The 15,288-nt window shown below is 36.4% G+C and overlaps 1 protein-coding gene across 1 annotated transcript; it reads left to right on the top strand.

Moving 5' to 3' along the window:
* The first annotated feature begins 9,147 nt into the window (after positions 1 to 9,147).
* Positions 9,148 to 13,138, top strand: LOC126799730 (serine/threonine-protein kinase haspin homolog). Its single transcript, XM_050526988.1, has 15 exons — positions 9,148 to 9,232; positions 9,306 to 9,393; positions 9,480 to 9,575; positions 9,884 to 9,974; positions 10,154 to 10,704; positions 10,845 to 10,968; positions 11,051 to 11,160; positions 11,258 to 11,369; positions 11,586 to 11,678; positions 11,760 to 11,821; positions 11,902 to 12,032; positions 12,127 to 12,197; positions 12,346 to 12,398; positions 12,608 to 12,674; positions 12,957 to 13,138. Exons 1-15 carry the CDS (start codon positions 9,217 to 9,219, stop codon positions 13,080 to 13,082), a joined length of 1,791 nt encoding a protein of 596 aa, XP_050382945.1. The 5' UTR covers positions 9,148 to 9,216; the 3' UTR covers positions 13,083 to 13,138.
* Positions 13,139 to 15,288: the final 2,150 nt, after the last annotated feature.

The raw sequence follows: 15,288 nt of genomic DNA on the forward strand, positions 1-15,288 counted from the left end.
ATTGATATTTTGATGTATTATTGAAAATATTTATCAAAATGAGAATAAAAATAATCTTTACATAGTTATTAATGAGAAGTGTGTGTGTGTGATGTAGTGATTTGTGGCATCATCTTTGGGTAGGAGTTCGAGTCTCATCTCTTGAAAATTTTATAAAATTTACATATGAGATGTGAACCGAAACCGAACCAAAACTGAACCAAATTTCGGTTAAATCGATTGTTTCAGTTTAAAAAACCGAAATCTAATTCGTTTCGATAAATGATTTGAATTTCTAGAAAACCGATTAAAGTATTTCGGTTTCGGTTTGAACCAAAAACCGAACCGATGCCCAGCCCTACCTTAAACATGAGATACAACAATGAAAAAGTTGTTGATTATTCTTGGTTTCATGTAATTTGAATTTTGAAGTGGTCGATCGATCAATTGCAATATTACATGCATGTACGTACGTACTGTGTATGTGCACAAAGCTAGTCTGAGCGTTGGGTTGAGGTAGAACCAACTAATAGATGCACAATGCCGACGCAGACCATGTCCTATTGCGCAACAGGCTAGCTCGCCACCACCGATGGAGCTATTAGAATACCTAACATTTTTTCTTCTCACTGTACGTAACGAAGCCTACATCGATGTCACTCATGCTATATCAATTTACTAGAGGATTATTGGCACCAAATCTAGCGCTATAATATTGCGTTATATTATCATATTAACAATTAAAGTTATATAAAAATATTATTTTAAATGAAAAGACAATTATATCGTTATTATTCCAACGATATGTCATAAAAATGTCGTTAAAAAAGTCATAAAAATATTTTTGTTTTTGTTTTTTATCATTTTTTTTTCATCACACTAATGCTTATACAATATAATTTAAAAAATTGAAATTACGAAAATATGCTTGAAATATGTATGTGCACACACGAATTATATATATATATGCATAAAATATATTTATTTTTAAATTTTAGACGATGTAAGATAACTACAACATTTATATTTAAGAGATTTTAAATACACACCTCAAATCTCTTAATACACACCCATATTTAATACACCACATATTTCAATTCTCATTCCAATATTTTTACTAAATACAGCACATAAAAAACCTAATATATATACCTAATATTACCACTGACATTAACGATCCGGCACTAGAACTAATAGGAGTTGATCCTCCTGTACTCATACCTCCTCAAAAGAAAAAAGAAAAGATCAAACTCAGTAGTTTATAGACATATTTCTGTTTATATGTTCAATTACATAAAACCCAACTTAAGCTCAGACATATAAAGTGGTACTATGAAAGAATCCATATCAATGTCTAACCTATAACAACAAGCTCAGTCATAATCAAAATCAGATATGGACATTGACAGACACCTACTGTACAACAAGAAAGTTTACACTATTATGAAGAAGTCCAAATCGATGTCTAACCTATAACAACTAACAACAATTTTACAAAACAAAAAGGTCATGACACCACAAGCAAGCTGTCAAATTGTGAATGTAGACATATTGCAGAAACTTGAAAACGAACTAATGGCCTCTTTGGCAATGTCAAATTTCTTAATCAAAGCAAACATTTCATAATCTCCAACCACATATTTCACAAACTTAACATAATCAAAGTCAAGGAAAGAACTTGCATTTGCCCCATAGTCCTAGATCAGAGCCTAAACTAGTAATAAACAGACACGAAATTGAAAACACCCATAACACACTTAAGACTTCTGTAATTCCCAAAATTTATAAAACCAAAAGCACATCAAATCGAACCTCCAATGCCTTAGATATGCTAACACTTGTTTCAGCATCATTGTATGAGAAGCTCCTTGCATAATTTAAAGTTGGTTCTTGTGGGTTTGATTGATCTACCTTCTATGATCTCCTGAGTATTACCAGGCATACTGTGACTTTTGAGCAACCTAATATTACAACAACACATGTGATCTTGTTCAGAAAAACAAATTTAATCACTATTATCCACTAAAAGTAAAAATTACCATCATCAAACTACAAAATTTCAGGTAAATGAAATCAACTTTACATTGCAATTACAAATTAGAGGCATGAGAACTAAGTACAACAAAACCAAACTCTAGCATCCAACTCTAGATTCACACTGCCTGATTGCTTCTATTTTTTGCTACATTTTCCCACCAAACCAGAAAAGCAGAGCACCCATTTTCTCCAATTTACAGAGATTTCACAAATCAAACAATTTTTCTCACTGATTGATATCTAATGCATTCCAAATCAACAAACCAAACATTCATTGCATCACCCTCTTACAATTTTGAAATCAAAATCTATGCTTTAAGGTGTCGGACATTCTGATCGTACAAAACGACATAAGCTTTTATTCCGAAATGAGTTTTCAAATCTGACTGACAGCATCACCCATAACTCAATTCATCTTTATTACTTCAATCAACAGAAGAGGGAGAGAGAGAGAGAGAGAGAGAGAGAGAGAGAGACTTACCTTGCCAAAAAGATCATCATTGGTAGTGGTAGAGACATGAGAAAGAGGTCGACGATGTGGGAGCAAAGTGGTCGGAGGTCTTGTTGGGATTGAAGTTGGTTGAGAGAGTGAGAAGCGAGACTGCGAGAGGTCAACTGAGAGAGTGAAGGGGTCAACTGCGTGAAGGAATGAAGGTGAGACTGCGTGGACTTAGGTCTATGGAAAACAAGTTGACAAAAATACACCCCATGTGTCCTCCTTATTTGTGTGTCCACATTGGACACACGCGTGTCCCTGCCGTATTCAATCGTGTCCGAGCCGTGTTCGATCTCAAATTGCGTGTCCAAGCGTATTGGGGAGTGTTCATGTCGGACATGCGATACGGAGCCCAGACAGCGTGTCCGTGCTACATAGACCATGCCAATGACACCATATTATGGTGCACGATCTTACTACCAACCACCCCCACAATCTCCACCTTATTTTGATGCCTCTAAACCTATTACACCACCTCCTCCCAGACCATCCATAGTACCTACTACTCAAACAGCCACCCTTACCCAAACCCTCACACCCAAGCCACAATAAACCACTGCTACCACAACCACAACACATACCACAAACCCTACTTACCCTACAAGCACTTATATGCATTCTCACTATCAACAAGATTCTCTACAAGGGATATACATTCCATCATACACATACCCTTACTCACCACAGTACTACTACCCATATACACTACTAACTAGTCCTCCAACTGATCCAAACCTACCAAGCATGAAACAAATGTACTTGGAGTTCAGCTCTTTTGGGGGAGGGGATCTAGTAAAGTAGATTAACAAAGCATAACAATACTTTGATTGTTGTCACATTCCTAAGGAGAAGAAATTATCAATTGCTACTATGCATACAGAGAAGGCATCAGATCGCTGGTTCATGTTCAAACATGAGTTTCCAAATTCTTGAGCATACAGAGAAGGCAGTCCAACATTGGAGACCCTATTTGCTGGGTAGACATTTTAAGATATTCACAGATCATAAGACAATTCAACATTTTTTGGAGCATAAGATCACTACACCAACTTAACAAAAGTGGCTCTTGGAGCTGGCAAGTTACAATTATTCGATTCATTACAAACCTGGGAAAAATAATACTACCCCAGATGCTTTATAAAGGAAAAAGAGTATGGACAATGGAGATTCTCAGATTGTTGACAAATACATTGCTTTGTAGCCCAACACTAGCATATCATCACCGGTTTATACTTTTAAGCAAGAGCTTCAGCACGCTTGTAATGATGATGATGAGGTCAAGTTAATTCTGGAACAACTTCATGATGATCCTACCAAATGCCCCAAATTTAGTTTGGGGAACAATCAGCTGTTGTACAAAGGGAAGGTGTTTGTTCCAAGTCAAGGGGAATGGAGAAGTAAAATCATTAGTGAATGTCATGATGGGTATCATGGTGGTCATGCAAGCATGCATAGAAATCTGAAGAGGTTGGCAAGGTCATTTGCTTGGCCAGGAGTGAGTGGTGATGTAAAGAAATTTGTAGCTTCATGTCACGTGTGCTAGCAGAATCATAACGAGACAGTGCTACCTCTAGGATTGTTGCAATGGACTTTATTGAAGGTTTACCAACTCCAATGGAAAGACGGTGATCATGGTAGTTGTTGACAGATTCACTAAATATGCTCACTTCCTACCCTTAGCACATCCTTACACTGCTTCCAGTATAGTTCAATAGTTTATTAAAGGTGTGTACAAGCTGCATGGAATGCCAGAATCAATTATCTCTGACATGGACCCTATTTTTCTCAATGCTTTTTGGAGTAACTTCTTCAAGCTGCAAAGAACTGCTTTAAATAAGAGCTCTGCATACCATCCTCAGACTGATGGTCAAACTGAAAACCTTAATAGAACTTTGTAGCAGTACTTAAGGTGTGTGATTGGGGAAAAGCCACACTCATGGGTTGATGCTTTGCCATAGGCTGAACACTGGTACAATATTGCTTTCCATTCTTCAATTGGGATGAGCCATTTTCAAGCTTTGTATGGATATGAACCACCAATAGTGAAGTCTTATTTGCATGGTTCTACATCTATTGAGGCTGTTGATAGTTAGTTGAAGCAAAAAAGATGAGTTGCTTGTTCTACTCAAGAAGAATTTGACAGTAGCATAGTCAAGAATGAAGCAGCATTATGATAGGAGGCACAATGAAAGAGTCCTTGATATTAAATATTGGTATACTTGAAGCTGCAGCCATATAAGCAGCATTCAATCAAGAAAAAAAATTCATAAGTTGTCCCCTAAGTACTACATATGGTTGAGCAGAAGATTGGTACCGTTGCTTACAAGTTGAAGCTGCCAACTACTGCCAAGATTCATCATGTATTCCATGTTTCTCTACTTAAAAAGAAGACATTTGGCTAAGATTTTGGAGAGATGGATGTTTAAGGAACAAAATCGAGGTGTGACTACATGGCTTAACAGTGGATTGGTTTTGCAGAAAAAGTTGCCACTTGGGAGAATGTAGCTGAGTTGATGAATCGATTTCCAAATTTTAAAGCAGCTTGAGGACAAGCTTGTTTTGAGAGGGACAAAATGTTATGAATTACATCTTAATCTATGTTTTCATGTTTGTATTAGGAGTGTGGTGTCTAAGTTGGCTCGTGCCTTGCACGTGAGTTGTTATGTATTTCAGTTAGGGTTAATTAAGCATCGTTAAGGTTGTTAAGTCTGTTTTGGAGTGTCCAATCATCTGGTAACACGTGGTCAGAGTGCTTAGATCTGATATGAGGGTTTATATTCTCTCAGCTGCAATTATAATCTTCATTGGTGAATATCCAACGAGTTTATTTCCTTCAATTGATCCTTTATTTCCTGCATTTTTTATTTATGTTCTTATTAAGGAACCTATAAGTCAGCGCGCATAATAGTACTAACATGACTCTAGGCCAGTTTGACCCCGAGGTGATTTTTCTAAAATCTGCATTTGCATATTTAATTAGCAGCTACTTTTAAAAACTCTATTTTGCAGCTTTCATAATCTACCTAAAAGTTACATTGGAGTTTTTTAACTTAGGAAATAAGCTGATTCATAATCTTCATCGATGAACATCCAACAAGTTTATTTCCTTCAATTGATCCTTTATTTCCTGCATTTTTTATTTATGTTCTTATTAAGGAACCTATAAGTCAGCGCGCGTAATAGTACTGACATGACTCTGGGACAGTTTGGCCCTGAGGTGATTTTTCTAAAATATGCATTTGCAGATTTAATTAACAACTACTTTTAAACATTCTATTTTGCAGCTCTCATAATCTAACTAAAAATTACATTAGAGTTCGTGAACTTATAAAATAAGCTGATTCATCAAACACTTTAGTTAAATTATTTGAGAATTTAAGCCCATAATGTATGCAAAACTTAGGGCAAACTCAGCCAGGTCCCTCAAACATGATATCTCAACATGATATCGCTAATTGCATCATTTGCATGAGCTGATTCAGGAGAATCCATGCAGAGAATTTGTGGGACTCTATATGGATCAAAGTACTATTTTGAGTCCTCAACCTACTAAAACACCTTCGTAACCTCCACCTCTTCATATTATCTGAAGTCTGAATATATCGAGTAGCTAGTTAGATGTTATATACTTATATTCCTCGCTCCCAGATGAATACATGATGTGATAGACTAAACAAAATAATGTCTCACCTCTTTCAACTATTGCAATTCAAGAGGTTCTATCATTTTAGTCTATCGGCAAGGATTGGAAGTACGTATCGATATTCCTATTGATTAAGCGAGCAACGTACTCACTTCCTTGAAGTTCGAACTAATAGAGTTTCTTGGCTAGAAAGATTGAATTCAATGGGAAAATTGTGTTAGTTCAAAACACATTACACATGCATGTGAATATGTGATTATCTTGATTTGTTTCGACTAATGGCAACTCTCGATCAAAAGGTATCAGACACGTACGATAAAAAAATGGAGAGAACTAATTAAGATAGGTCACAATTAAGTTTTCAGTAACTAACAAACATCTAGCAGTTAATATAGGTTGGTAAGTCTGCATAATCCATATATACTTTGATAGAGAAACCTTAACCAAAATTGATTGGGAAGATCTCGTCTACTTCCCTGAAGTTGAGGGTTCAATATATGTATGGATAACCTAACTTACGAATTAGGATTAAATTCGAATAAAGCTTTTGTGTTAGCTGGTACTACGACATGTCAACATGTTACGGGAACTCTTTTTTTTGATTGAATGTTACGGGAACTTGGATACTTGAAGACAAATAAAACGTAACATTATCTCGGCATCCATATATATATGATATAGCCATTTACACTTATAATTATGTGACTTGTCAAAATATATTAACTAATGGTTGACGCAGCTTTATTAATCCTTTGGTATGTATGTTTACGTGGTTGTGTTATGTCTAATTTGCCAACTTCTAAAACCGATCCCAATTTTAATTAAGGTGAGATTGATACAATATTAGAGCTTGATTTGACATAGAGGTGGGACAGAAAATAGTGGAATCATTGATATTGCATAGCTTTTACCAGTTGGATTTGCAGAGTGAAATTATTGATCTTGCATGGCTTTTACAATATTAGAGCTTGAATTATTATATACTTCGTTGATGGTTTTAGGGATAATGATGAAGGGGCTCCGGCTTCTGCGGAGTGATTATATCTAGGTTTCGTGCCACCGGCGGTGGGATTATATCTCTCTAGACCGTGTGCTGGTGGTTTCACGACGAAGAGCTTCAGAGGCAGTGTCGGGACTCAGACCAATGGGATCTCTATGCTCCAGCGGTGGCCATGGACTGTTGCGGATGTGAGTGTAGTTTTGTTGTCTGCATTGGCGTCGTCGAGGGATGGCGTTGGTGTTCGAGATGTAATATTTTCAATAAATCCTAACGATTCTTAACTTCATCGATTTAATCTCATAATCTACTCATGAATTCCTTACACTGAGAAGGTTTTTTGAACCCTACAACCCGGCCGGCGCCGAAACAGTGGCATCGCCGCCTCTACCGGCGGTCTCCGATCATCACCAAATTTCATCAACACAATCTACGCAACATTTCTAACAACTTCTTAATTCACTACTAATGTCAAATTAAAGTCTAAGCAGATCAATTAAATACAAATAGAAAAGTCTCAATTCATGAAACCCTAGAATTTCAAATCGATGATTCTCATACCTCGATGCGAATTGGCCTGATTTCTTTAGAGGGTATGATACACGACTCCTTGCGCTCATTTTTAGACTAGTTTCATGGCCTATGGTGGCCGGAGGAGTGAGCGGCGCCGATGAGGCCACTCGGCTTCATGTCGTTGCAACGGCCACCAGGTGGCGAGAGGGGATGCGCCACCACCACAAACTTGACAGGGTCGGTCGTGCACTTCCAACGCAACCGGTGGCCGAAGGAGTGGTGGCCGGAGGAGTGAGAATCGGTAGGGGCGAATTTGGGGTTCACCTTGAGTGAACAGTGGCCCGAATTTCTATTTTTCCTCCCCCCTTTTCTGATTTTTACCCATATTTATACTATTTTCCAAAAATGCCCAAATACGTTATTGATTCGTACTTCTTTATACAAACTCCGATTTAGGCGTGCCACGTGTTTACAAATTCGTATCGACGAGCCTTACAAGTTTCGTGAAGAAAGTTTTCTCGAAAAACTTACGCATCGAAATGGTGGTGAAAGCAACAGTCGGGATGGTGTGTTGGGCCTCTTTGGGCCAGGTTTGGTTTTGGGCTTTTGGCCCCATATCTGGACTTAGCTTTGATGGGTTAATTGGGCTCTTCATGGCTCATGTTTGGATTTTTTTGCTGAGGATGGCCATGCTAAGGGCAATGACATGACGTAGGCGTTTGGTTTTTTTTTTTATATTCTTTACTGTTTAATTGTTATTTAGGCATTTATTTGTCTATTTCCATGCTAGATAAGTCGTAGAATAGATGTATTTGAATAAGTTGAGCTTCATGTCGAATGAGTAGACCTATGCTATGTACTGTCGTGAGTATCTCACAATTTTTTGTCTATCTGTAGATGGTAGTGGAGTGGTATGTAATGACTATTCTAGTCTTATTTTCATTTTTTTTATAAATCCAGTAGTTTCCTTCAAAAAAAAATTAGAGCTTGATTTGACATATGTATATTCGCTAATTGCTTGCACATCAAATGATTAAAGCCCCCTAGCTTTAAAGTTTCAAACTATAATAGAAACTCGATAAATTAATTATTTTTAAAAATCTAAAATGAAAAATTTAGACTAAATTTATCTCAATTAATTAATATTTCTTAGCGGTTCTGAGGCTATTAATTTATAATGGTTAAATTTTAATTATCAGTATTTATATTTAGAAAGGAACAAATTACTTCATTGATCAAAAATCATGATGATGAGAAGGTATAATTAAGGTTCTTCACAATCAGAGTTGGAACAATGAAGTAATTTAAACTAAGCAAAATTTGGAAGAATATTAGAATTAAGCAGCCTTCTAACCGAAATCAAGTCGGGACTCGGGACAACCCACTATTTCGACCCGACCCTCTTTAGAACCGTGTTCAGTTAAACACTGTTGAACTACTTCAACTTCCCGCGCAGTTCCCCATTTGCTATAAAATCCAAACTCAAATTGGGGTTTAGGGTTTCGCATTTATCGTACCCCGAGGCACCAACCCACTTCTCTAGCTTCTAAAATGTGCTCCAACTCAGGTACCTACACTAAAACCCCTAAATTATCTTCACCTGATTTTGCCCCATGACTCAAATTTGAGTTACATTTCAGGCTGGAAATTCACTGATCAAGAACACCCAGGTGAGGAGGTTTACCGGAGAAGAAAACCCAGAAAGCCCAATCCGGATGATGAGCCTTTGTATGTTCAAAGTTTCAGTCTTTAGTTGGTGTCTTTTATTGGGTTTTGGAAATTGTTAATGGGTTGTTGATTTTTGTTGGTTTCAGAAAGGTGTCGAGTTCGAGTCGAAGAGAGAAGCTCAGGGCCAGTTTGGCTGCTGCTCCAACGAAGCGAATCAGTTGGAACCGTTTTCTTTCCACAAGGTTTGATCTTTATCTATATCTTTTGTGATAAGTAATGAAGTTGGAATTGGGTTTCATTATAGTGTTCTTACTGTTTACTATGATTGTATTGTGTTTCCTAACTGGGTGTTGTGATATGTGTTTGGTTAGTGTTGTAGAATTGTTTGGTTGGCAAAAATGTGCTTAATGTGTGATAGTCTTGCATACATTGTGGTTCTCTGGTTGTTATGGTTTGAGCTTGATTACCTAGTTAGTGCTGCAAGTATTGTTGCTATAAATGTTATAGAGATATTCTCAGCCGAGCTTTGATTGAATTTGGTGCTTAATAGAGGGAGGACAAGTATTGCTGTTCGTGCTTGTTTGGAGTATCAGCCTCCACAGAAGAAGGCTAAAAGGAAAGGTCTTCCTCCTCGTCCCAAAGTGAGACACTATTACTCTTGAAAAAACTTGCAGCTTCTGTTTGCATGTTCTTATTAACTTATTGCTTGAATTGCATGTACCATTCTTAGTTTGAAGTGAGTCAGACATTGTATACTTTTGTGTCTGAAAGCGTTGTACTTGGGATTGTTTACACCGTTTTTTGTGTTGGAAATTTCCAGGCCAAGTACAATTTTGAAAAGGAACGAGCTTACTTTGAGAAGGTTGATGAAGAAGAATTGATAGAGGAGAGCCCCTCACCCATACCCCGCACATGGGTTGCTGGTATCCCAAAAGGAAATGTTGAGATACCCAAGTTGTGCACAGCACTAGAGAAATGGTTGTTATCCAAGAAGTTGAATTTCGGTTTAAGGTCTTCCAACACATTAGCTAGGATCCTACAATCTCCAGCCATGCGGTCCTCACCCAGTAGGGGTATCAATTTTGAATCTTCAAGTTTAAAAACTCCAGAGAGATCTTCTAAAGTCAAGTCTCGCTTGTCTTCTGGCCAAATTAGATTTGATTTGAATTTGCTTGATGAAAGTGTGAATGAAAAGAGCATCACCAAATCACTTCCTGGTGTGGGCGATGAAGGTTATGAAGATATTGATGCTGCAGTAAAAGAACTTTCTTTGGTATCAGTTTCTGAGGAGTTGGATCCATTTCATGCTCTATTAGAAGTTTGTGACCAGTCATCTCCCTCAATATTACAGGATGTATTCTCCAAGTATTGGTATGTTTCTTACTCATATTTATTCCTCTACATCACTAATGTTTCCGTTCCACAAACTTGAATTTCCTTTTTGTGCAACACTATGCATAGATAGATTTTGCTCTTATAAGTTAATGAAGGAGGAAACTTGCTTGAAACAGTGATCCAAAGGACATTGAAAAAATTGGCGAAGGGACATATGGAGAAGCTTTCAAAGCTGGGAACTTTGTTTGCAAAATTGTTCCTATTGATGGCGACTTACGAGTGAATGGAGAAGTGCAAAAGGTACTAACTAAAATCCCTTGACTTCTAGTATTTGGGTTTGTTGATATCATGATGATGAGATGTGGAGGCTATTGTGCTTCAGAAATCTGAAGAATTGCTAGAGGAGGTCGTGCTTTCCCGCACTCTAAATTACTTGAGAGGAAATAATGACAATGTTCAGAATGTATGCTCAACATTTATAGAAACTAAAGAGTATGTATTTACTTATACGTCCATCATCCTCGTTATACTGTTATGTAATCAGTTGCTAGATTCTCAGGTCATCTTTCCGTGATCTTTTCTGCTGCAGTTTGAGGGTTTGCCAAGGATGTTATGATGCTGGCTTGATAAAAGCATGGAAAGCTTGGAATAAAAAGCATGTTTCCCAAAATGATAATCCTGATATGTTTCCAGAGAACCAGGTTTCCTTCTCTTTTGTTGTCCACTCTGTCTGTAATGTATGTAATCATTCTATTTTAAGAGAATAATAACTCATTCTTATTGGTATATGAACTATGTGTTGTCTTAGTAAGCTTCTATAATGTTTGGTGATTTTATGAAGCATAGATGAGTTACTTAATGTGGTGTGTGTAATATCAAAGAGGTTTAATTAATGTAATTGTCAAATTTGCATACAGAGGTATGTCGTGTTTGTTTTAGAGCATGGTGGCGAAGATTTGGAAAGTTTTGTACTTCTGGACTTTAATGAGGCAAGGAGTTTATTGGTACAGGTAAATCAAGTTTGAAATAGCATTCTTGAGGTGATTCCTGGATGATTACTGATTTTTGATAAATGATTGAACTGTTTCCAGGTTACAGCTGCACTTGCTGTAGCTGAAGCTGCATATGAATTTGAGCACCGCGATCTCCACTGGTACCCTTTTTTTATTTTTCTATCTGTAATATCAACATGTGAATTGATGATTGTGAGTTGATGATATGGTTTTGGTACAGGGGAAACATACTTTTGAGTCGGAGTAATTCAGTTACAATGCAGTTCACTCTTGATGGAAAGCAGATGCTCATACACACATTTGGATTAGCAATATCAATCATTGATTTCACTCTTTCAAGAATCAATACTGGTGAGTAGTTTTTCTAAATTCTTTTGGAATGTGAGGGCTATGGTAATGGTTCATTTTTGTTGGTGTAGCATGCTTAACAATTTTGATAACACAGGTGAAGCCATTCTCTTTCTAGACCTATCTTCAGATCCCGACCTTTTTGATGGTCCGAGAGGAGATAAACAAGTAAGATTTTAAAGATTTTTTTATATCTGGAATGAAGGAACTGAAACTAAATTTTGTATCACCAAATTTCTTTATCCTCATTTATATGACTTAACTATTGAGTTATCATTACTCAGAAAAAAAAAGCTGATAGTAAAACCATTTGCAGTCAGAAACATACCGGAAAATGAAGAAGGTAACACAAGACCAATGGAAGGAAAGGTATTATACATTTATTCAAGTAAAAAAAAATCATCTGTGGGTCATATAATAATGAAAATCAAACTTCAGATTGGATATTTTGTCCTCCCCCCTTGGGTATTTTCTATTAAAATTGAAACCTTTTTATTTGTTCTCTATGAATGCGAACTTTTGTGCTAAAGCTTAATTGGTACATATATGGTGCTATCATTGTTGCAAATTTCTTACAGCTTCCCTAAAACAAATGTGTTGTGGCTGCTCTACTTGGTGGACGTAATACTCTTGGACAAGTCATTTGTGAGTATCTCTTCTAACCAAACTACTTGTTAAGCATGTTGGAAGTTTACTAGTGCTACAGATGTGCTGAGAAGCAACTATGGATGGATATCTATCATCATGTAACTATTAGGTTGTTTTTCTTGTTTGTTGAGCTGTTGGTGCTACCCTATAATAATTCTCACATTGTTGCTGTCTTTATTTATACACGACCTGGGTCAGAATATGTTTTGTGTAGTTGAATATTGATGGTACGATGCCATGATATATTGACTAATGTTAGACTTCTCCATTCTGTGCTAGGATCGTACTTCCAAGGACGAGAGAGAGTTGCGCTCGTTGAAGAAACGGCTGAATCAGTACCAGTCAGCAAGAGAAGCACTTTTCGATCCTTCTTTCAGCGATTTGTTTGTTGATGCTAATAAATGACTTCTAACTGAGGGATAACATTGTATTGTACAAGTTTCGAAACACAAATCTTCTGTATCATCAGTTGTAGGAGTTGGTAGGATAATCGAAGCTTATAACTTAGCGGACTAGATGTCACTGACTCAGTCACCCGTGTACATATAAACATCTCTTAAACGCAATGTTCTAGATATCTTGATATATACTCGATATATCCTTAATATTAAGAAAATGATACGATAAGTTGTTTATCGGTCTATTATATCGGTTAATCAGAAAAATCAAGTCAAATGATGATATATCAGGTAAATGAGTTTGACCTGATATATTGATGTTTTATTTTTGTTTTTTTTAAACCCACGTCGTTTTGAATAAATAATTTAAATAAAATGAAATATCTGTCGATAACATTTGATGATGAGAGAGTTTATGATGAATGATTACATTTTTTTATTAATTAATACTATTTTATGTATTTTAATTGTTAAAATATTCAAATATTTTTTTATGAAATTTATTTGGTATATTTTGCCGTATAAGTTTTAATTTCTCAAGTTTATTTGGTATATTTTGAAGTATATGTTTGTAAATATATTAAATTTAATTAAAAATTAGTAAAAACGATAAATCCGATATAATCTGATATCTCAATATATATTCTTTTTATATTCTTATTTTATAAAACCGATACGATGTCGATAACATCTATTTAGACTATTCCTTAAACTTTACCTGCTCGTCTCCTCAAGTAATAGTCGTAGAGTCATAAGTCATAACTCACAAGTCATAGGTAGGCATTGGTTATATTTGCCCACCCCCAATGCTCGGATTGATTTCCGTAGTGTAACCTATCTTATGTCTCGCATTATGACAAGGAAATCAACCAAATGGACCTTTTTTGAAATCTCCGATCGTGGACTCCAAAATGTGATTTTACAATTCATAACATAAAAGATACACAGGTAAGTACAAATACAATAGTTTCAATTGACGAAGTTAACATCCCTGTAATCTATTCCAAAACGTACGAGGCCACTTTTCCAAATCCATATTATATCCATCAAGCTTATCACTGGTTTTTCTTTTATTAATATCAAACTTATCACTGGTGTGACTGTATTATTTGCTTTCGGCTAAAGACTTGGTCAGACAAGCTGCTTTTGATTCACTACTTTGCAATTTGAATGCAATGCACAGAAACACAATAGATTAATCCACATGGGTTGTGTCCCTAGCTCTTGCATACTCTATCTTAAATCCCCTTAAAGAAGATGGCTCCAATGATATTTATTGATTCAAATCTTCAAATGGTAATCAGCAGATGCAGCAAGATCATATACTTAAGGTCGTTGTGGCCACTTTATAACAACGCTGCGGCTAGACTTTGCTACTGAAAAATGAAAATGCATTCGCAGCACATGAACACTTCATATAATCAATTTTCAATGTAATTTAGCATGCCGGAAAATCTAAAATTCTCTAGAACCTCAATGCTCCTCAAACGTCAATGAAGATAGTCGAAAAGTATACCCCATCGACGGTTGGATCACTGGATGTCATTTTCACATGAGGGAGAAGAGCACTGATTCTAGAAATTAAAACAGCGACATCAAACCGCTGCAACTTGTGTCTTTATCAAGCATTTGAGAATATGGTATCCTGCATCTTCTTGATAACTTTTACTTATCACTGAAGAAAACAAAGAGTTGAGTCCACAATATGAAGAAGCAGCTGCTGCAGCACAAGCAGTATGACTGTTAATAACACACTTCATAGTGCCAAACCCTTATCTAAGAAGGAAGTGCCAAAACCTAAAAGTGAAATTCTGCCTAATCTCAGGAACATTTTCCTTTCCACTACCTTTTCTTCAACTTTTCATTAAGTTTTGGTTATATTTGGGATTAGCTGATCTAAGCAAAATGGCTAGACTTTCTTGTGCATCCTTTAACATGGTCCAACAAATCCCATTCTTTTAGCAGCCTTTATTCAGAGGCTAGCTGTTTTTGATGCTCATGACTCATCTTTTTGCATATGCATTTCTTATTGCCTGGGGATTCCAATCTCATGATCTTGTTCAGCCCCAAAAAGAAATGCAGAAGATTTTGAATTACTTGCAGTGGGGAAGGTCTGTTTATACATTTCATGTGCATCTGTTTAGCCACTAGTTTAGGCCTCTTTATATCCTGAGCTTATATCTCTTTGGGAAAGAAAAAGGAGCATAAAAGCA

Source organism: Argentina anserina, chromosome 6, assembly GCF_933775445.1.
Source record: "Argentina anserina chromosome 6, drPotAnse1.1, whole genome shotgun sequence".
In the NCBI taxonomy this organism is placed as follows: Eukaryota; Viridiplantae; Streptophyta; class Magnoliopsida; order Rosales; family Rosaceae; genus Argentina; species Argentina anserina.

What these genes read in the sequence shown, in the direction of transcription:
- LOC126799730 (XM_050526988.1), top strand. An exon ending in AACCGTTTTCTTTCCACAAG is followed by an intron (nt 9,576 to 9,883) that starts GTTTGATCTTTA and finishes GGTGCTTAATAG; the next exon opens with AGGGAGGACAAGTATTGCTG. An exon ending in TACTCTTGGACAAGTCATTT is followed by an intron (nt 12,675 to 12,956) that starts GTGAGTATCTCT and finishes ATTCTGTGCTAG; the next exon opens with GATCGTACTTCCAAGGACGA.